This window comes from Rhinoraja longicauda, chromosome 4 (genome assembly GCF_053455715.1).
Source record: "Rhinoraja longicauda isolate Sanriku21f chromosome 4, sRhiLon1.1, whole genome shotgun sequence".
Taxonomy (NCBI): domain Eukaryota; kingdom Metazoa; phylum Chordata; class Chondrichthyes; order Rajiformes; family Arhynchobatidae; genus Rhinoraja; species Rhinoraja longicauda.
This window is the reverse complement of record NC_135956.1, coordinates 65,889,810-65,913,097: the sequence shown is the minus strand read 5'-3', so window position 1 is coordinate 65,913,097 and position 23,288 is coordinate 65,889,810. Positions and strand designations below refer to the sequence as shown.

The window sequence follows — 23,288 nt, the reverse complement described above, 5'->3', positions numbered from 1 at the left end:
TATTCCTCTTGGGCGACTTGCAACCCAGTGATATCAACATTGAATTCTCCAATAACCCTCCCCTCTTCCTTCTTCCCCTATATAATACTCCTGTTCTTTCACCCCTACTCCCCACTGTGTCCCACCTAGACTTACCTATCTCTCCCCTTCCACCTACATTCCTTTCTTTAGCTCCACATTTCTCAACTCTCATTCCTTCTATCTTTTCACCTCTGGCTTTTGTTCCAACCATTTGCCTATCAATAACCTTCCTCACCAGGATGACCCAGGTCGGCCTATTACCTAACAGGCCCAGTCCTGCCCCTCCTCTCTTCCAACTTTCTTTTCCACCCTGCTCCAATCAGTCTGCAGAAGGTTCCTGACCTGAAATGTCTCCTTTCTATGTTCTACTGAGAAGCTGCCTGACCCGCTGAGCTTCTCCAGCACTCTGCCTCTTGTTTTGTAAACCAGCATCTGCAGTTCCTTGTTTTCCTAGTTCAGAAATTGCCTTTTTTACGTAAGACTTTGGCTTTGGGCCCAGGATTCTCAATCTCAAATCCAATAAGAAATTATATGATGTGATCATTCTTCCGAGTATGTTTTTTATTGTGAGATCATTAATCAATCCTTCTTCATAAACATGAATGAATCTAAATCTGTCTGTTCCCTGGCTGCTTCACAACGTATTATTGTTAGAAACTGTGAATCCATCCCAAAGATTATCTTTGTCAGTCTGTTTTGTCCAATGCAGATGGAGATTAAAGTCACCCATTGTTACTATAGTTCCTTTCTTGTAAGTTCCCATTATTTCTTGATTTATACTTATCCAACAACATAACTGTTGTTGAAGGTCTTTAGACTGCTACCACCAGTGACTTATTTCCCTTGCTATTTCTTATCTGCACTGAGCTAAGATCATTTCTCACTCTTGATCAAATTATTTATTAACACATATGTCCCACTCCATTTCCTGTCTGCTTATCATATCATATCATATATATACAGCCGGAAACAGGCCTTTTCGGCCCTCCAAGTCCGTGCCGCCCAGCGATCCCCGTACATTAACACTATCCTACACCCACTAGGGACAATTTTTACATTTACCCAGCCAATTAACCTACATACCTGTACGTCTTTGGAGTGTGGGAGGAAACCGAAGATCTCGGAGAAAACCCACGCAGGTCACGGGGAGAACGTACAAACTCCTTACAGTGCAGCACCCGTAGTCAGGATCGAACCTGAGTCTCCGGCGCTGCATTCGCTGTAAAGCAGCAACTCTACCGCTGCGCTACCGTGAAATAACAAATAACATTGAATGCTAAGTCCTAGCCTTGCTCAATTTGATTTGGTTATCACATCATTTCTTTTAATTTCTATCAGTGCCACCAATTTGTCTGTTTTATTGTGAATGCTGCCTACATCCAGAAACAGAGCCTTGAAACATTTTTTTTTAAACTTTCCCTTTTCTGGATCTAGTTGGAGGGGCATTTGAATGTTCTGTCCCCATCACACTCTTGATATAATTACCCATTTTACCGCACTGCACTATTTTCTTATCCTCTCACTTTAACTTTCTAAAGTTCCTACCACCTGATCTCTTACCAATGCTCTTCTATCCCCAGCCCCATTCTATTTAGTTGAAAGCTGGTGATATAACAAATTGCTCTTTAAAAAACATTGCTCTGTGTCGTTCAACTATACAATTTCTGCAAATACCAAACAATGATCCCTGAAGTTGGCCGTATAGATAGATATGGTTGTTTAGAAGTATATAGAATGCTAATTGAGCCAGACTGTAAAATTTAAATAGAATATAAGAGCAGTGAAGTCAAGGTACAGTTTTATAAAACATTGGTGAGACCGCATCTGGAATCTTATGCGCAGTTTTGGTTTCCACTATTATAAAAGGACATAATTGCTCTGGAGACTGGAGATTGCAGAGGAGATTCACTGGCATGCTGGAGTGTCCTTATCACGAGGAGGGACAGGATAGGTTGGGTTTGCTTTTCTTTCTTGGAGCATAGAAAGCTGAGAGTGGATTTAAAGAGGTGTACAACATCATGAGGGGGGAATAAAAAGTGGAGTCAGTAATAAACCTTTCCCCACAACAGAAGTGTCTGTAAATAGAGGCCATAGGTTTAAGGTAAAGAGTAAGAGCTTTAGAGGGGATATAAAGTGATTTTTTTGTTCACCCAAGGAGTTGTTGAGTTTGAAATATATAGCTTGAGAGGGTGGCGGAGGCAAAAACTCTCATGGCATTTAGAAAATATCCAGGCGAGCACTTCAATTGCAAGGCATAGAAGAAGGCTGTGAGCCAAGTGCTGGTGAATAGATTGGTAAAGATGGGTACTGCAAGGTCTGTATGGATATGGAATGCTGAAGAGCTTGTTTCAGTGCTGTATGATTTCATGATTCTAAGATAATATTTTAAAAGTGCTTCGATTTCTGTAAAGCATACCAGGTCCTACTGAGAATGTGCAATATTGTTCTTCTGTTTCTGGTGCTTACACAGCATTTTCCAGAACTGCCTGTTTATATATTAGATTTAAATCTTTTATGCATTTCTCTTTGACATGAGCGTTAATTTTCTGACCCAAGTGTAAAATCGTGAAATTACATTGTAAGTAATTTAAAGAAAGAAAATATCATTAGAAAACATCACAGAAGCCCAAAGTCCTTCAAAATCAATAAGCTTCAGTTCTCCACAACTGATGATAATTCTATCACACTTAATGGTGCTGCACCTAGATTCATTTTTATGACTATAATAATATTTATGGTAGAAAACATTTAAGATCAAATAGATATTTGCGGAAATGGTGAAAATTGCTAAGACCATGAAAGTTGTTGTGCTCCCAGACTTTTCCCTCAGTTGAGATCAGATTTCCATGTATTAAGTTGAAAGTGAGGCCAGATGTTAGATTTAACTGTTGGGGTCTAATTTCACCTGAGGCAGAGGAACTGAGGAAGTTAGTCTCCTATCCTTCGCTGTCAGGAGACGCTGCCAAAAATGTGAAGTTTTGCTCTGAAGTTTATACTAATAGAACATCAGAACTATTTTTTAAAAATCAGTTGAAAGGAAAGACTCCCTGGACATGAGCATTTCTTTATCCTTAAGCTTTCAACACAATCACTGAGATTTGCATAAGCAACCCCTCAGGAATAAGCAAATGCTGACTAACAAATAAAAGGAAAGTTGAGCACTGAGGAATGAAAGCTGTTTCTGAAGGGAGTGCAATTGGGAATAGATTCACTGATCGATGTTTTATGTTAAGTTTACCTCTCTCCCGGAATTGTGACATCACTGAATTTATCCTGTAAATGAGTCTACTGAAGTTCACCAGAAAATTCCACAGAAAGGAACGGCTAAGCTTCCTGTTTAGTTGAGGATTTTGTAAACAGTAATTATCCAAATTTTAGAGGCCACTACAATGTAGCACAATTAGTGACGAACCTCTTGACAGTACTGACAATGACGGCCACTAATACTTTTCCCTTTATTTGTATATTCCCATGATCGGCAAGATGATCATTACCAGCACTGGGGAATGTCATATTCACGTTTTTCTGAGTGCTTTTTTCCCAGCAATCCCAATGATTTCACTGAAATATGAATTCATGTGATAGAAGCCAATGTAAAATAGGCTCTTCAAGTTCAGTGTTCCTGGCAATGCATACATTTTAGCCCTTTAAAGGTCACTTCAGTTCACCTTGTGTAAAGGAAGGGGTTCACTGCGGTTTTCTGGGATAAAGACACTTTAACACCAACATCAGTCAACCTTCCTGCTGACACAGATGAGACAAGTGTTGGTGGGTAAGAACGTAACCCCTATGGATGATTAAACACAAAATAAACAACATTACGCAAGGGGTAAAGGGCCCTCATTGATCACAGTTGTATTTGCCAAAACGAAATTCTTGTAAGTCAGTCTGTATTTATTTTGGACTCTGATACATTCTATTTTTCTTTTTTCCCTAGATGGGTTTCTTTCGTCGGAGGTACAAAGAAATCATTGAAGCTGAGAAGAACAGGAAGGACAGCGAGGAAAGTTGGGACTGGGTCCAAAAGGACCAGTGAGCAGCAGATGATTAGAGCATGTGACATGCAGCAGACAATTAATTGATCCTGCTCCTGAGTTTTCCATAAGTGGAAGAAGGGATCCTTCTCCGGATTTTTGGGAGAATTGATAATTGAATATTTGTTTAATTCAACAGCTGGAAGCACATTCCTGAGGCAGACACTGCAAGCAGAAGATCTGTTTTGTGGTGCTTAGGCTTCCTTTAAAACTCACTGAAGACTTAAGAAAAAAAAAGTGCCGTGGAGTAGAAATGAAAGAGATTACAATTTACAACAAAACAGCCCTCAGGGGATAAATTCTCTTTGTGTGTTCTGTAAAGAGGAGCAAATATTTTTATAAGAGAAAAAGTTGTCTGTCCAAATGTTTATTCCGTTTATATTTTTATCCAAATGTTTTTATCCAAATGTAATTTACTCATATTCATTTCTATATCACACTCACTGCACTGATGTCTTGCTCAGAGCCTGAGTGAGGACAAGTTAATGAAGAAGCTATTTTGCCAAAAGCTCTTTGCAGCAAGGTCAAATCTTGATGATGAAAATCGCAACCACTTGCAGAGTTATCTACCACTCTCAGTACTGTATATTCTTTGCACTTTGTCTCAAGCTATTTTCATTATCTGCTGTCTGAAACATCTTGTGACATTGTACAATATAAAGATACTATTTTCAATCTATTAAGGAGAATGGGAGATAGCAGAGGAACTACTATTGGGCTCCGTGCTCCAGAGTTAGATCAGAGAACATTATTTCTGTGTCAGGCCTTTATCCAGAGACTTCTCCCCTCAACAACTGAACCTGTGCCATGTGTGGATGTGTTAGAATAAAGCCTGCCTATAATACTCTCTAGCAGTTGACTAACCTACTGAATTCCACTGTCAAATCTGACAGGAACAAAGGCTGCTGATCTGCATTTCTGGAGGAAAGCAGTGCTGGTGGAATGGTTTGCCAGCAAAGATGCAACACATTCTAGAAAAGACACAAAATGCTGGTGTAACTCAACGCGTCAGGGAGCATTCCTGGCCTACTGAATCAATCCAGCATTTTGGTTCTTTCCTTAATAAACCAGCATCTGCAGTTCCTTGTTGGCAGGGAACGGATAAGGAGAGGAGAATAAAATGACATCTGTACAGCTACAGAATTTCTAAAATATTACTGATACATAAAATTATTGCAGAATAATTTTCAGATGAGGGGAGGAAGGATATAAAAGGAAGGACCAGAGTAAAAGTCAAGTGTGTCAGGAAACAGACAGAGGAAAAGGAAAGCTGTAAGGAGGAAATGTGTAGCATCTGCCAATAGTGGAACTGAAAGTTTAAGTTGTTGAGCAAAATAATAGGGAAAGCATTTACAGGTAATAAAGGGGAGATGAATAGATTAAATGGGAGATAGATGATTTTTTGAAAGAATGGTGAATTGAGGGCTGTGGGTAACTGACACAGAAGAGCAGATGAGGCCCAGGATCAGACCACCTGGATCGCTTTTAAAGGTGGGGCAGGTTTGAAGGGCTGAGTGGCCTACTTTTATTTTTATACGTTCTTGTAACACAAGAAAGTCGAGGATTCCCATGGCTTGTTCATATTTGCATTCTCTTGCATTCTGTTAATTCCTGGTTAATAGAGTCATGAAAGGGAATTGATTCTCATTGAACCTTGAACTTTTTTTGTGACTGAGATGCAAGTGCTGTACAGAAATATGAAGCTAATGAACACAAGACTCAAGCATTGTGATGTAAGTGCATGGCAGTTTACTTCTGGAGCTTTTATTTGTTTTCTTGTTACATTTACACTTGTCTGTCTCAATGCTGCCCTGGCTGCTTCCCTTCTTTCATTCTCGAAGAATTTGAGGTAATCCAAGATTCTGCCCCCCACGCCTGCCCCAATTCACACTCAGTTCATCCATTTTTTCCTGTGCTCGCTGAGTTAAGATGACTCCAAGATAAGTAAAGTTTTATATTTTCATCCAGGATTTCAAAAGCCTCCATAGCATTACCATATCATTCCCTACCGTCCCATGATCCTCAAAATAACTCAAGCTATTTTCATTATCTGCGCATTTTTGATTGAATTATTCCACCATAATTATTTACCTGATGGAGTTTATCTAAAATTTTAAGAGGGAGGGGCAGGGTAGAATTCAGAATCTTTTCCCCATCTTAGGGATATCAAAAACAAGGGCATAGATTTAAGGTAAAAGGAAGGAGTTTTAAAGTGGATTGAGAGGAATGTTTTTTGCAGAGATTTGTTAGTATCTGGAATTTACTGCCAGAAGAGGTGGTTAAATTAGATGCGATCACTATATTTACGAATCTTTGAGACAGGCATTTAAATGTGCAAGTATTAGAAGGGTATGGACCTAATGTGAGTAAATACGTCAACATGGACATGGTATTTCTCTTTCAAGATGCTCCTATAAAACCACCTCTTGCCCTAACATCTCTCAATTTGATGTGGAAATAATTTCTATTTGATAACACTATATGAGGGAGGATCTTTAAGGCATTTAATTACCTTAACAATATAAATGGAAATTGTTGATGTGTCATCATGTAATTTTACCTTTGACATTCAGTTGTAAATTTTAGTTTTATTAAATTTCTCAGATTACAGTATAGTTGGCTAAATTATAAATTGGAGCAGTTGGAGCAACCGTTAAAATTAACTCAGTTGACCTCTTTGCAATCTCATTGATGAAAGTTGTGTGTAACTAGTGTGTAACATTCTTTATAAACTAAGGAAACCAAAATGTCTATGTAACCTTGATACTAAGTGCTCAGTGAGTTTCAGTTCACTGCATTATTTTAAAAAGTAGATGATGCTTGAAATTGGTGATAATTGTTCACAGCTTTAATTTCAATGATACTTGATTGTTTGCATCTGCTAGTCATGGGCATCAGGTTGTATCTGCAACACTGATGTGAGGGTGTTGGTGCAGTAAAGCTTTCTGCATGATGAAGCTTACATCACGAGGGCAAGTCTCTGGAATTAGGTCACAGTTCAGGCATGGTTGTACTGATTGTGAAATAGATTGAGGTTTAAATGGCCTACCCGTGTTTCACCAGGATGTTGCTTGGATTGCTATGTTCCTTCCTACATTTGATGTGCTACTGAAAGGGAGCAGGAAAGGCATACAGATACATATTCTAGTGTGCCGCTCATCAGTAAATTATAATAAACAATGCATTAGCTGTGTAAAGGTGAATGGAAGTTGTAAATGCCCCAAAGGTGAACTTTTTAAATATGTTCTGTCACCAGATTGGCTCAAACTCTGAATTAATTGCAATGATCTATCCTTCTGCTAAGAGCATTGAGGAGGAGGGGGAGGGTAGGGGAGGGGAGGGGGTAGGGGGAGGGGGGTAGGGGTGGGGACACACACAGAATCGCCCATATGGATCTAAATTAGTAAAAAGCCCGTTTCCTGCCTTTATTAGAGAGTAACGTTAACGACTGAATGACTGATTATCTAGAAAAATAGATGCCTGATATAAACCGGTATTTATGCTGCCATTTTCACAATAAAGTAAACTGTCAATGCCTCTGCAACCTGTCAAGTGCATAGATTCCATTCTCCTATGCTCACAGTTTATTGTGGTAATTGAAGCAAAAATAAGGTATTGTTATTTTAACTCAGACAGGAAATGGAGGCTCAGGAGAAAACTAGAGCTAAAAGTCCATAATGCAAAAATTCAAATCAGTTGAGTTTAGGGCTAAATTTCATACCTTGATAATCGGTCAAGAGAAAAAGTTGGACCCCAAACTTTAACTTGAAAGATGATGCCGTTGCTATAGAAACGATTGACTCGCCTATCTTTCCATTTAAAAGACAGAAAAGAGTAATCGCTTAATATTCTTGTGGCAGTCAATGAATCTCGTCATTAAGCTCATATTATTTTGTTACTTATAGCCCATTAAATGGCCGTGTCTAGTCTTGCATTATTATAAAATATAGCTTTGCTGCTTAAGACAAAGGCATAATTGAAGAGGTACATTATTCTTCTTACTGTTGGTTCATTATCCATTTGGATTTCATTCCATAATATACTAGCACAGGATGTATAGTTCTTTTTGATTAATGAGTTTCAAAAATTTGGGGAAGATTTTTCATGCTGGACGTGATTGATTTCTCAATGTGCACTGCTCATTGTCATGGATGCATGTTCTGAACACTCAAATGAAAAATTTATAGATAGGCCCCATATTGTTTTTTAAAAAAATGTTGTATTTGTCAGCTTTGGTTGTGTGGAACAAACTGCCTTTCAGTCTTATGACTGAGGGTTGAAGTTCCACTCCAATGAGTTGAGTTGTCCAATCTAAGTGGACACTCCAGAGAAATTCTATGTGAAAACAAAATATCGTAGGTGCTGTTTCCCAGATGAGACACAAAATTAAGATTTGGTCGAACTTCTTAGGTATTAAAGAGTCAATGACACTGTTTTGAAAGAGAGCAGGGACTTGGCTAATACATAATCTTTGATCAACATTAATAAAATATATTATCTCGGCATTCATCTCCTTTTTGTGATTGAATGCATTCACGCAAGTCGGATGTTAACTGATCTGTTACTAGAGAGGCTATATTTCAAAAGTATATAATTTCTCTGAAGTGCTTGAAAATATTATGCAAACAAAATAATTTTTAGTGGTTCTGCTTAATGTACAAAAAAAACCAAATGAACAATGCATGTTTCTGAAGACAAACGCCTGCGATAGAAAGCCAGTTGTGAGATAAGGCAAATCAAGGACTGATTATGGATTATGGATAGTCAGTGGGAAATGATGGCTCTTAAATTAAATTGAGTTTTTTGAAGCGGTGATCAAGAGGATTGATGAAGGCAGACATTGTCTATGTGGATTTTAACAAGGCTTTTGACAAAGTCCTGCATGTAGACTGATCCAGAAGGTGAGATCACATGAGATCCAGAGTAGGCTGGTCAATTTGATACAAAATTGATTTGGTTGAGGAGTCAGAGATAGCTTGTAGAGAGCTGTTTATCAGATTAAAGGTCTGTGAAGAGTGGTGTGCCACAGGGATTGGCGCTGATTTGCATGAGGACGCTGGTAGCATGATTGCAACTTTGCGGATGACACCAAAATTGTGTGGTTTAGTGGACAGTGTTGTCTAAGATTACAACAGGATCCAGATCAACAAGTTAGAGCTGCATAGGACATTGGTGAGACCACACCTTGAATAAGGTGTGCAGTTCTGGCACCAATGTTTAGGACGGATGTGATTAAGTTAAAGAGCTTAAGTCACATTGGTGTTGCTGGGATTGGAGGTCCCAAAAACTGGATGGGCTGGGACTGTTTTCCTTGGAGCGAAAGAAGCTGAGGGGTGACCTTATAGAGATGTATAAAATCATGAAATAGTGAAGGTGTTAGTCTTTTTCACAGATTACAGAAATCTAAAATTAGAGGACATCGGTTTAAGATGATGCAGAAAGATTTAAAGGGGGCCTGAGGGGCAGGGGCAAGATCTTCACACAGAGGTTGTAGGTATATGGAACAAGTGCTGGACAAAGTGATAGAGGTGAGTACAATGTTTAAAATAAATTTGGATGTTACATGAATAGGAAAAGGTTTAGAGGGAAATGGGTCAACTGTAGGCCTATGGGGCTGGCTCAGGTAGGCACCCTGATCAGCATGGGCAGGTCAGGCCAAAGGACCTGTTTCCTTGCTGTCTTATTCTATGAATCAATAACACTTGTGACAGTAATTGTCTAGTGATAGTGCTGGTGAATTCCACTTAAAAGCCATTGAGAAAAATAATTAATCACTAAGATTGCTTCCATTTATATAGGGTTGGCGGGGTTTGCTTAACACGCTTTACAGTACAGTAAATAAAGCCCTTTTGCAAACGCAAACTAACCTGGAAACATTTTGAAATTGGTGAAAAAATATTTATTATTAAAAATTAGTTTTTGTAGATAAGTTCTATATATATTTATCGATCGTGGCAAATTTTAGAAGACAGTGGCTGGCTGAAGGGAAGCTAAAACATAAAACACTTTTACAATCTATAAAAATAAAAATAAAACTGCCATGAAAATGTGTGTGCAGTGTTTCATCTTAGTAATCATCATTTTTGTCAACACAATGGCACAGCGATAAAGTTGCTGCCTTGCAGCACCAGAGACATGGGTTCAATCCTGGCTCTGGGTTCTGTCTGTATGGAGTTTGTACATTCTCCCCGTGAATTTTCTTCGGGTGCTCTGGTTTTCACCCACATTCCAAAGACGTGCAGGTTTGTCGGTTAATTGGCTTCTGTAAATTGTCCCTAGTGTGTCGAATAGAACTGGCATATGGGTTATCGCTGGTCAGAGCAGACTCGGTGGGCCGAAGGGCGTGCTTCCACGCTGTATGTCTAAACTAAACTAAACACTCCCCTTGGTCCACTGCACTCATCAGGAGATGTGATTGATTGATTACTAGAGATAGGTGCAGAAACAGTGAGCTGGAATCTGGGATTTCATAAGCAAATGGCAACTTCAGTCATTTACATGGGGGAGATCAGCAATTGACATTGCATTGACGACTGCATTGGTGCCACCTCCTGTACCCATGTAGAACTCACTGACTTCATCAATTTCACCACTAACTTCCAACCTGCTCTTAAATTTACTTGGACCATCTCCAACATCTCCCTACCATTTCTGGATCTCACCGTCTCCATCACAGGATACAGACTTGTGACCGACATCTACTGCAAACCTACTGACACCCATAGCAATCTTGACTACACTTCTTCCCACCCTTCTTCATGTAAAAACTCTATCCCCTACTCCCAATTCCTCCATCTCTGCCGCATCTGTGCCCAGGATGAGGTGTTCCATACAGGGTATCATAGATGTCCTTATTCTTTAGGGAACGGGGGTTCTCCTCTTCCATTATAGATGTGGCTCTCACTAGGGTCTCCTCAATATCCCGCAGCTCCACTCTTGTTCCCCCTCCCCCTATTCGTAACAAGGACAGAATCCCCCTTGTCCTCACCTTCCACCCCATCAGTCGTCGCATACAACATATTATCCTCTAACATTTCCGCCACCTCCAACAGGATGCCACTACTGGCCACATCTTCTCATCTCCACCCCTTTCTGCTTTCCGCAGAGGACCGTTCCCTCCGAAACTCCCTGGTCCACTTGTCCCTTCCCACCTAAACCACCCCCCCCCCCCAGGTACTTTCCCCTGCAACCACAGGAGATGCAACACCTGTCCCTTTACCTCCCCCCTCGACTCCATCCAAGGATCCAAACAGTCTTTCCAGGTGAGGCAGAGGTTCACCTGCACCTCCTGCACCTCCTCCAACCTCATCTACTGTATCCGCTGTTCCAAGTGTCAACTTCTCTATATCGGCGTGACCAAGTGCAGACTCGGATCAGTCAACCTGATTTCCTGTTGGCTCAGCACTTCAACTCCCCCTCCCATTCCCAATCTGACGTTTCTGTCCTGGGACTCCTCCATTGCCAGAGTGAGGCCCAGCGCAAATTGGAGGAACAGCACCTCATATTTCGTTTGGGTAGTTTACACCCCAGCGGCATGAACATTGACTTCTCATAGTCTCTGCTTTCCCTCTCTATCCCCTCCCCCTTCCCAGTTCTCCCACCAGTCTTCCTGTCTCCAACTACATCCTATCTTTGTCCCGCCCCTTCCCCTGACATCAGTCTGAAGAAGGGTCTCAACCCGAAACATCACCCATTCCTTCTCTCCAGAGATGCTGCCTGACCGGCTGAGTTACTTCAGCATTTTGTGTCTATCCAGAAACAGACACTGGTTGAATAATTTGGCCTGTTGCAGTCGAGGCCTAATCAAGCCGACATCACAATTTCTACAATATCACCTTTTACGTAGGGTCTTGGTTGTTATACATGAGCACACAATTGTCTTTTAAAAGTTGTGAATGTACCTGCCTCAACTACCTCCTCTGGCAGCTCATTCCATATACCCACCATCATTTGTGTTAGTTGCCCCTCAGTTTCCTATTAAATCCTTCCCTTCTCACCTTAAAACTAGGTCCTCTGGTTCTTGATTCCCCTACTCTGGATAAAAGACTGTGAATTTACTCTATCTATTCCTCTCATGATCTGATACATCTCTAGAAGATCACTCCTCAAACTCCTGCGCTCCAAGAAATAAAGTCCAAGCCTGCTCAACCTCTCTCTATAGCTCGTGTCCTGATCACATCCACGTAAAACTGAACACAATACTCCTAATGTGGCCTCACTATATCTTGTAGAGCTATAACATAACCTCACAACTTCTATACTCGATATACTGACTGATAAAGGCCTTCTTGACTACCCTATCTGATGTCACTTTCAAGGAACCATGTCTAGTTTAGTTTATTGTCACATGTACCAAGGAATTAATTAAAAGTTTTTGTTGCATGCTAACGAGTCAGCGGAAAGGCAATACATGATTACAATCGAGCCATCCTCAGTGATAAGGCGAATAACATGAATAAACTTGCTAATCATGCCTTGTACATTCTCAACCAAATCATTGCGATAATAGCATGAATAACGTTTAGTGCATGATAAAGTCCAATTAAATATTGTTTGAGGGTCTCCAATGAGGTCAATAGTAGCTCAGGTCTGCTCTCTAGTTGTTGGTAGGATGGCTCAGTTGCCTGATAACAACTGGGAAGCAACTCCCGGAATCGGAAGGTGTGCGTTTTCACACTTCTATACCTCTTGCTGATGGGAGTATGTACCTGCAATCCTAGATCTCTTTGCTCTGCAACTTTCCCAGAGTCCTGCCCTGGTTTGATTTCCCACAATGCAACATTTATCTGTGTTAAACTCCATTAACCTCCATTCCTCAGCCCACCAACCCAACCGATCAAGATCCTGCTGTAATTTTTGATAACCATCTTCACTATCTATGATGTCACCCATTTTTGTAACATCTGCAAACTTGTCAGTCATACCCTGTACATTCTCAACCAAATCGTTGATATAATAGCTGGATGAACAAGATCAAATGTCCTCCCAGTTAATTTCATACCATCCTGCTAATTGCATGTAGTAAAAATGATCATGGTTGTCATTTATAAGCCTATAATGAACCCAAATATGACACTCTGTACACTGTCAATGGTGTGAACCATCCTTGCAATATCAAATATCACCTGTTCAGAATTGTATCCATGAAGATATATCCCCATTTTTCAAATGTTTGCAATAGTATGACAGGAATTATAGATTAGATGTCCAAAGGAAGTTGTGCTTATCTGGTGCATTGCAAATGGATCAAAATATTTGCAATGTAATTTGTTGACATATTTCAGCGTGAAATGACCTTGATTGAAGCAACCTCTGATCTTCTATTGATGGATACCACAGACCAAGGGATCAAAGTTAAATATTATCCCTATGACAGAGAGTCCAAGAGCCATGCTTAACTTACAAACCTTTTGCACATAAATCGGATTACTTATATTAACAGGTTTCGGAGTTCATTACAAACATTTACAGCCAAGGTAGATAAAGGCATTGTTTACAATGATTAATTACATTCTAATAGGACAATATTCTGAAGTTTGCAACATCTTGATACCATATATTTTGCTGATTTTCAGTGGATTTAGTTAAATAATTATATATTTTTGGGAATGTTTATAGTCAGCTGCTTGCTTAATTAAATAATGATGAGTTTCACAACGTCTCTTTTTGTCTCCAGAAAATGCTGACTTGAGTTGGATATTAGTTTTCGGTTGCAGGCAGGTGTTTGACACTTCCCCAACATAATGGGGAGGGGGGGGGGGGGGGGGGGGGGAGGTTTAAAACGCAGACCAACGGATATGCTAGCGGATAGCAATCAAATGGTGAGACCTTGAATTATTCACATTCACTCACTGGCTTGGGATGTCTGCACACAATTGAAGTCTCTTAATTATCATCCAGTTAAAATCAACCAACAGCACAGAAATGAATCCAACTCTCTGGTCTCAGTGATCTAATACCATGTTACCCAGTGGAGCTTTCAGAATGTTTACATATTGCTGGCCTTGTTGAGCTGTTTTTATAGGCACACACACAGCACTGCATACAAATAGCCAAATAAGTCTTCTGCTTTTATTTCTGATTGGGAAATGCTACTACTGTTTGTTATATTTGGAATTTGATTTTTTTGTGTTGTTACTTGCTCATTCCAAAGTATATTTATTATTATTTCCATCAATTTTATAATAAATTAATTCACATTGTTACTCTTTGGTACTTTACATTGTTATCATTTATTCGTGGCATGTGGCATGCGGCATGCAGGCAAGCAAACATTCATTGTCCTTCTCTAACCTCCTTTGAAATGAATGCTATTTCAGAAAGCAGTCAATCGTGTTATAATGTGCAATGTGTATCAAAAATAGAATTTACAACATACCAAATGGATTTTTAACAACACTATGTAGTTTCATAGTCACCATTAGGATTACTGGATATTTTATTTCTCATTTATTTAATTAACTGAACTGAATGTAACAGGATTAGCTCTTATATCTCTGGAGTTTGTGAACAAACTTGTATTTATTAATCCAGCAATGATAACTACTGTGCTGCCAAAACCAAGTGAAGTCAAGTTGAGTCAGGTCGAGTTCACTGTGATATACACTGGTATGCTAAGGTACAGATGGTGCTTTTTTTGTGATACGGTGTACCAGTACCTATAAAACGTTTAAACACTAGATTCATGTAAAGCAGCTGATCGCGACACTTGCACGGTTATACGCATCTTTTAGCCTTCAGACAAAGCACTGGGTGCAGGTACAATGAAAGTCTTGCTTGCAGCAGCATCACAGGCACAAAGACTCAGACAACACATAAGAGCATGAATTATACAGAACATTTCTATGAAAGAAAGAAGACTGAAAAAAACCAAGAGCTTAATGTTGTTACCATTATTGGAATTGGAATTTGCAACAGGTCTCCCAAAGGTGTCTGGGAGGTATTGAATACGTTTCCCAAGTTTGATTGAGTTTTTGAGGAGGCCACACAGAAAATTAATGAAGTCAGAGAGGCAAACATAGATTACATATCTTTTGACAAGGTCCCGTCTGATGGGCTAGTCCAGAAAGTTAAGGACAAGGGATCTAGCAAACCACATTAACAATTGGCCTGGTGATAGATGAAGGATGATCATGGTCATGATGTGTTTTACTGACTGAAAGTCTGTAACCAGGGGTACATCAAGGAATCGATGCTGGGACCTTTGATGTTTGTAATATTTAGAAATGACTTTCTGGAGAATATAGGTGTATGATAAATAAATTTGCAGGTGACACAAACAATTTTGGAGATGTAGGACAGCAAAGATGGCTGTCCAAGAATACAGTAAGACAGAGGTCAGCTGGAATATTGGGCAGAACAGTAGCAGATGGAACTTATTCCAGCTAAGTGTGAATCAATCCCTTTTTGGATGTCAAATTCTAGGACATTGGAATAAATGGTAGGGACCTCAGTCAAGAGAGAGTCAAAAATAAACACAAGGAACTGCAGGTGCTGTTTTAAAAAAAGACACAAAGACACATCATGTCTGGCAGTATCTCTGGATAACATAGAAAGGCAATGTTTTGGGGCAGGACCTTTCTTCAGACTGATTATAGTAAGGCGGAAAAAACTGCCTTACCATAGGTCTGGTAAGGGATAGGTGGATATGGGGGAGGGAGGGGTTGATTGACAGATAGGTTGACAAAGGCCAGAGATGGGAAGAGGTCAAAAGGCTGGGAGAGAAGAGGCGTGGAATGTGAAGTCAAAGGAAGGGATGTACAAAGGAAGGGGTGAGGGAAGTGGAATGTGCTGTTTGGATACCCAAAATTGGAGAATTCAATGTTCATATCATTGGCTTGAAATCTATCCAAGCAGAATATAAGACACAGTTCCTCCCATTTGCAAGTGATCTCATTCTGGCAGTGGAGAAAATGTACAAATACTGGAGGGCACAGCATTCAGGTGAGCAAGGCAAAGTTTAAAGGAGATGTGCAGGGTGTTTTTTTTTATACAGAGGTTGGTGAGTGCCTGGAACGCACTGCTGGGGGAGGTGGTTAAAGCAGATATGTTACTGGGATTTAAAAGACTTCTTGATAGGCATATGAATATGTGGGGAATGGAGGGATATGAGTTGTGTGCAGGTCTTGGCATCATGTTCGGCACAGACACTTTGAGCTGGGGGGCCTGTTCTTGTGCAGTCATGTTCTATGTTCTAGACATAATAGTGCAAACACCAATGTCCGTAGTGCAACAAAAGGCACAACCCAAAAACATTTTCAGGTTCCTGTACCTTCTTCCCAATAATGGATACAAAATGTACACGTGACCAGGGTGCTGTAGTTCACTGATGATATTGACTGACTTTTTCCGGCAGCGTCTCCTGTAGATCTCTTCGATGATGGATTGGACAACATCTATTACTCTCTGTAATCACCTTAATTCCTGGGCAGAGATATGTGTATCATCTTCATCCACAGGTGAGGTACCGGAAAACAGGAGGGTGGCTAATGTTGTGCCTCAATTTACGAAGGGTTGGAAGGGAAGCCAAGGATGTTGAACCAGGCCAGGACTTACACAGTAAATAGCTGGACCTTGACAAGTGTTGTAGAACAGAGTGACCAAGGACTACTGGTACATTGTTCCCTGAAAGTAGCAACTCAGTTAGATAGGGTGCTGAATCAGGTGTTTGGAAATGTTTGCTTTCATCAGCCAGGCCATTGAGTACAGAAGTCTGGACGTCAATTTGCAATAGAACAATAGACAATAGATGCAGGTTTAGGCCATTCGACCCTTCGAGCCAGCACCACCATTCAATGTGATCATGACTGATCATTCACAATCGGTACCCCTTCCTGCCCTCTCCCCATACCCCCTGACTCCGTTATCATTAAGAGCTCTATCTAACTCTCTCTTGAAAGCATCCAGAGAAGTGGCCCCCACTGCCTTCTAAGGCAGAGAATTCCACAGATGTACAACTCCTTCTAAATTCCAGTGTCTACAACCCCAGTCGCTCCAGTCTTTCAACATACGACAGTCCCGCCATTCCGGGAATTAACCTAGTGAACCTACGCTGCACTCCCTCAATCCTTCCTCATTGATGAGACCACACAGAGTATAATTCACAATTCTGGTCACCCTGCTGTACAAAGCATGTCATTAATCTGGAAAGGGTATAGATAAGATTGACAAAGATTTTCTGGGACTCGAGAGCATGAATCAGAAAAAGCTTTTTTTGTCTGGAATAAAGGAGGCTTTGGATGACTTTATGGACAATTAGAAAATCGTGAGGCGCATAGACAATATATTTTTCCCAGGGAAGGGAAATCAAAAACTAGAGGAAGTGGACTTAAGGTGAGAGGGGAGAAATGTTCACACCGAGGATTGTTGCAGGAAAGAACTACAGATACTGATTTAAATTGAAGATCGACATAAAATGCTGAAGTAACTCAGCGGGACAGGCAGCATCTCTGGATAGAAAGAATGGGTGACTTTTCGGGTCGTGACCCTTCTTCAGACAGGATGCTGGGTATATGGAACATGTGGCCAGAGGAAGTGGTAGTGGCTGGTATAATTAAAATGTTGAAAAGACATTTGGACAAGTGCATGGATAGAATGGTTTATAAGGATATGACCCACATGCAGGCAAATTCAATTAGCATGGATAGGCATCTTGGTCGGCATGGGCAAGTTGGACCGAAGGATGTGTTCCGTGGTGTATGACTCTTATCTCTAGGCCAGGTTTATTCAAACCAAGTGAAGTCATGTTTATTGTCATATGTGCAGGTGAGGTACTGGTACAGTGATAAACCTGCTTGCAACAGAATTGTAGCCACATAGACAAACATGCAAACAAATATACAGAAATTACACATACATTCTATAAGACGGTGAAAAGAAAGACTGCAAAAAACAAGACATTAGCGCAAAAATACACAAATCCACAGCAGTGAAAGTGGTGGTGCATAGTGCCGAGGCAGAATTAGAGTTGTGCAGGTCAGTTCAATAACTTAATGGTTGTCGGAAAGTAGCTGTTCCTGAACCTGGTTGTGTGTGACTTCAGGGTTCTGTACCTCCCGCCCGACAGTAGCAGGGAGAAGAATGCACAGCTCGGATGGTGGAGATCCTTCATGAGAGAAGCCACCTTCTGGAGGTAGTGCCTCATGTAGATGCTTTTGATGGCAGAGTGGGCTGTGCCTGTGATGGACTGGAATGAATCCTCCTCTCTCTGCAATTCTTGCGTTCCGATACATGGGAATTGCCGTACTGGGCCATAATGCAACCAGGCAGGATACTTTCTACAGAGCACCTATAGGTTTTCACTGGAATTTAGAAACCATGGGGTGACCTTGAAGAGGATTATAAGATTGTAGGGAGCATTGATAGGATAGATAGAATCTTTCCCCCAGTGCAGTGGAGTCTAGAATTAGAGGGCACAGGATTTAAGGTGTAAGGGGAATATTTTAAAGAAGATTGGTCGGTACCAGATGAGGTGATGGAGGCAGATAATATTTTGATGTTAAAAAGGCTTTTATCATTACTGAAGGTATTTTACTTTTTCATTTAATTAAACTTAATTTACCCAGATGTTGTGGGGTACCGCATTTGTTCAACCATGCTTCGATTATTTGTCTGTTAATTTAATCACTGTGCCACTATTCCAAAAATAAATGTTCTTTGCATCATTAACTTCATTAGATTAGAAACACTGGTAGATGCCATATTGGACGGGCTCAAAGTTTTCTGTCTTCAAAGCAGAAATGCAACTCAATTTTGATGGAAACACCCTAGGTTACTGAGAAAATTAAGTGAAAAACATTTTATATACAAAAATCTGAGACAAACTAAATTGTCAATTGGGGTAATAAAACAAAGTCAATTGAATTGTATGAGTAAACCGAGTTATCTTGAGTTATTTGAAGAAGTGGCAAAGTGAGTTTCTAAGAGTCAGGAGATCATATACACATATTGAGTTTCAAAGCTCTTTAGCAAAGATCCATATATTCATAAGAGAGCTCCCCTGTAGTCACCATCATTTAGTCTCATTCTGTCGACAAATGCTGTGTCAAATGGCAAGATAATCTGTTTTCCCTGGTCTGCGATGAAAATACTTAGTGAACAGTAACAGCAGGAGAGCTCTCCTATGAATTTTGGAATGGAGTCATTTGGATGCACTCCCTGGAGTGTCAGTCTAGGTTATCTGCTGTGTAGGAAGGAACTGCAGGTGCTGGTTTAAACCGAAGATAGACACAAAATACTGGAGTAACTCAGCGGGACAGGCAGCATCTCTGCATAGAAGGAATAGGTGACATTTCGGGTCGTGACCCTTCTTCGGACTGAGGCCTGACACTATCCTTCTATCCAGAGATGCTGCCTGTCCCGTTAGGTTATCCGCTCATCTCTAATTGGGCTCCAATCCACATCTTGAACTGGGAATGGCATAATTCTCTGGGTGTCCAAAAGTATATCATGAGCAATAATGTTTGTGATTTTGCAATTTTGTTGCTATTTTCTTAGTATATTTTTATTTCTCACCTTCTAAACTCTATAATAACACACATAAGATGATGTGGTTTGTGCGTAGAATCCTACAGCAACTTGAAGAGAATCAGATTTGAACTAATGGAATATCTAAATGTTCATCTGTTTAGGCCACAATAGAAACGTTCAATTTGCTAAATAGGCAACATTCAGCCAACTCTGCCCTCTAGAGGTGATGTTAATTGTATAGTGTGTCCGGTTACAAAGCATCTGTTGAATGGACAATAGTGATCAGTAAATGAAGAAGTCTATTATTTAATATAAGTGAACTCTGATCCATTTTTGGTATCATGGGGTAAAGTAGTTGTTCTAATTGGTGAGATTATTGACACATGAGATCATGAGGGACCCCTGCCACCCCAGTAACGGACTGTTCCAGATGCTACGATCAGGCAAACGCCACCGCTGTCACGCTGCGAAAACGGAGAGGATGAGACGGAGCTTCTTCCCACAGGCCATCAGGACTGTCAACTTTTATAACCCCAGAGACTAAATTTTTGTCGACACTAATAGTAACTTATTAACTTTATTTATATGCTGTAACTGTAATTCTTTTTTGTGCACAACCCGCAGGCATTGCCACTTTCATTTCACTGCACATCGTGTATGTGTATGTGACAAATAAATTTGACTTGACTTGACTTGACACTAAAGGCACATTTCAACGCAACTCCATCCAGAGTAGTTGATGTCTAGTCTCAGTACGCATAATCAGATGCCACAGGAAACAATTGGTTATTACAAATTTGCAAAACGGTCACATTTCAGCACATTCTTAAACTAAACACTTAAAGTTATACGTCATAGAGTGAGACAGCGTGGAAACAGGCCCTTTGCCCAACTTTCCCACACCCACCTTATATACTAGTTCCACCAGCTCTTCTGATTTCCTTTTTTAGCCTGCTCCTTAGTTCCCAAAATGCTTCCAGGGATACATTTTATCTCAGCTGCCTCTACCTGTCCAAAGCCTCCTTCTTAATCTTGACCAAAGCCTCAATTTCCCTTGTTATCCATGCTTTCTTACGTTTGTCTGCCTTACCCTTCGCACTAACAGGGATGTGCCTGTACTGAACTGTTGTCAGCACAGTTAAAAACAGCCCACATTCCCGATGTTCCTTTTCCTTCAAACAATTACTCCAATCAACTTGAGCGAGTTCCTCTCACTAACCTTCAAAGTTGGCCCTGCCCCAATTTAGCATTTTAACTTGTGGGCCCGCTGTGCAGGAGTAGGCCATTCGGCTCTTCGAGCCAGCACCACCATTCAATGTGATTATGGCTGATCATTCTCAATCAGTACCCCGTTCCTGCCTTCTCCCCATACCCCCTGACTCCGCTATCCTTAAGAGCTCTATCTAGCTATCTGCATTCAGAGAATTGGCCCCCACTGTCTTCTGAGGCAGAGAATTCCACAGATTTACAACTCTGACTGAAAAAGTTTTTCCTCATCTCCTTTCTAAATGGCCTACCCCTTATTCTTAAACTGTGGCCCCTGGTTCTGGACTCCCCCAACATTGGGAAAATTCAAGAGAGTCAGAGGGCAGAAGTGCATGCAGTTGCTATTACTAAGGAGCAAGTGCCTGGGAAGCTGAAAGATCTGAAGGTAGATAAATCACCTAGACCAGATGGATTGCACTGCAGGGGTCTGAAAGAGGTCGCTGTGGTGATTGTGAAGGCATTAGTGGTAATCTTTCAAGAATCGCTATAGTCAGGAATAGTTCCAGAAAACTGTAAAATTGCAAATGTAACCATTGTTTACAAAGGGAACGAGGCAAAACAAAGGACATTATAGGCCGATTAGCCCGACCTCAGTGGTTGATAAGATTTTAGTGTACATTATTAAGGAGAGATTTCAAGATACTTGCATGATAAAATAAGCTGAAGGTAGACACAAAATGCTGGAGTAACTTAGCGGGTCAGGCAACATCTCGGGAGAGAAGGAATGGGTGACGTTTCGGGTCGCGACCCTTCTTCAGACAGCAACATGCTCTCTCACTGCTCCCCCTCTGCGATCAGTCTGAAGACGGGTCTCGACCCGAAACGTCACCCATTCCTTCTCTCCCGAGATGCTGCCTGACCCGCTGAGTCACTCCAGCATTTTGTGACAACCTTCGATTTAAACCAGCATCTGCAGTTTTTTTCCTACATAAAATAGGCTGAAGTCAGCATAGTTTTGTTAAGGGGAGATCTTGCCTGACAAATCTGTTGCAATTTGTTGATGAAATAATAAGCAGGCTAGACAAAGGAGAGTCATTGGATGTTGATTATTTGGATTTTCAGAAGGCCTTTGATAAGGTGCGACACATGAGGCTGCTAAACAAGATAGAAGCCCATGCATTAGAGGCAAGGCACAAGAAGGATGGAAGATTGGCTGACTGGCAGAAGGCAAAGAGTGGGAATTTGGGGGCCTTTTCTGATTGGCTATAGGTGGTGCTGTTCATGTTTATATGTTGATCTGCTTGATAGAATTGATGGCATTGTGACCAAGTTTGCAAATGATTCAAAGATAAGTGGAGGGTTAGGTAGCATTGAGGAAGCAGGGAGTCTCTAGAAGGACTTTGACAGGCTGGGCAAAGAAGTGGTAAATAGAATACAGCTTTGCAAAGTGTACAGTCATGCGCTTTGGTAGATGGAATAAAGGCGCAGATACTTACTAAATGGGGGGAGGATTCAGGAATCGGAGGAGCAAAGGGACTTGGGAGTTCCGGTGCAGAATTCTCAAAAGGTTGAGTTGGTGGTCAGGAAAGCAAATGCAATGCAAGCATTCATTTCAAGGGGACGAGAATATAATGGCAAGAATGTAATGCTAAGGCTTTATAAGGCACAGGCGAGGCCGCGTTTGGAGTATTGTGAGTAGATATAGGCTCCATACCTGAGGAAGGATATGCTGGCATTGGAGACAACCCAGAGGAGGTTAACGAGAATTATCCCAAGGATGATTGGGTTAATGTATGAGGAGCCTTTGATGGCTCTGGGCCTGTATGCACTGGAGTTTAGAAGGATGAGGGGGGATCTCATTGAAACCTACCAAATAATGCAAAGCCTAGATAGAGTGGATGTTGAAATGATGTTTCCAGTAATGGGAGAGATTAGGACCAGAGGGCACACCCTCAGAATAAAAGGAGGGCAATCAAATAACTTGCAAATGCCGCCGAACGGAACAGTCACTGGCTGTGGCTGAAAAGAAGAGATGCTGTCTGGGCTGCCACATGACCATCTAGAGGCTAATCATAAGACACACACCCAGGACTGATCACCCTGCAGTGGGCCTGCCTCGACTGAGGGTGTCTTGTGATAAAAGGCCGAAACACCCAGTGACGTTGAGGTAAACAACTGAAGATGTGTCTGAATGGTAGCAACATCACCTAGTGGTCACCCCCAAGAACAACACCAGTCAATTGTAGTGCAAACCTTAGGGATTGTAACATCTAGTCCTACTAATCAATCTAGAATGGAGTTGAGATGATTTCATTAGCCAGAGGTGATGGAACTGTGGAATTCATTAGCACAGGCGGCTATGGTTGCCAAGACTTGGGTATATTTAAACCCAAGTTTAAGACTGATAGGTTCTTGATTAGTAAGGGCATCAAAGGCCTGAGTTGTGCTGATCATCAATTACTCATTTCCATTAATCCTACATTAATCCATATTTATTCTCCCAACATTCTCATCAGCGCATCCAGATTCCACATACTTAGGGCAATAGTGACCAATTAA

General features: G+C 40.9%; 1 protein-coding gene across 1 annotated transcript in view; it reads left to right on the top strand.

Annotated features, from left to right (window-relative positions):
* The window catches only part of itga9 (integrin, alpha 9), a 265,189-nt gene extending 257,824 nt beyond the window's left edge, over window positions 1-7,365 (top strand). Inside the window, exon 28 of the mRNA XM_078397893.1 lies at window positions 3,959-7,365. Within this exon, the coding sequence (XP_078254019.1) occupies window positions 3,959-4,057 (99 nt within the window). The 3' untranslated portion in view covers window positions 4,058-7,365. The remainder of the gene's footprint in view (window positions 1-3,958) is intronic.
* Window positions 7,366-23,288: the final 15,923 nt, after the last annotated feature.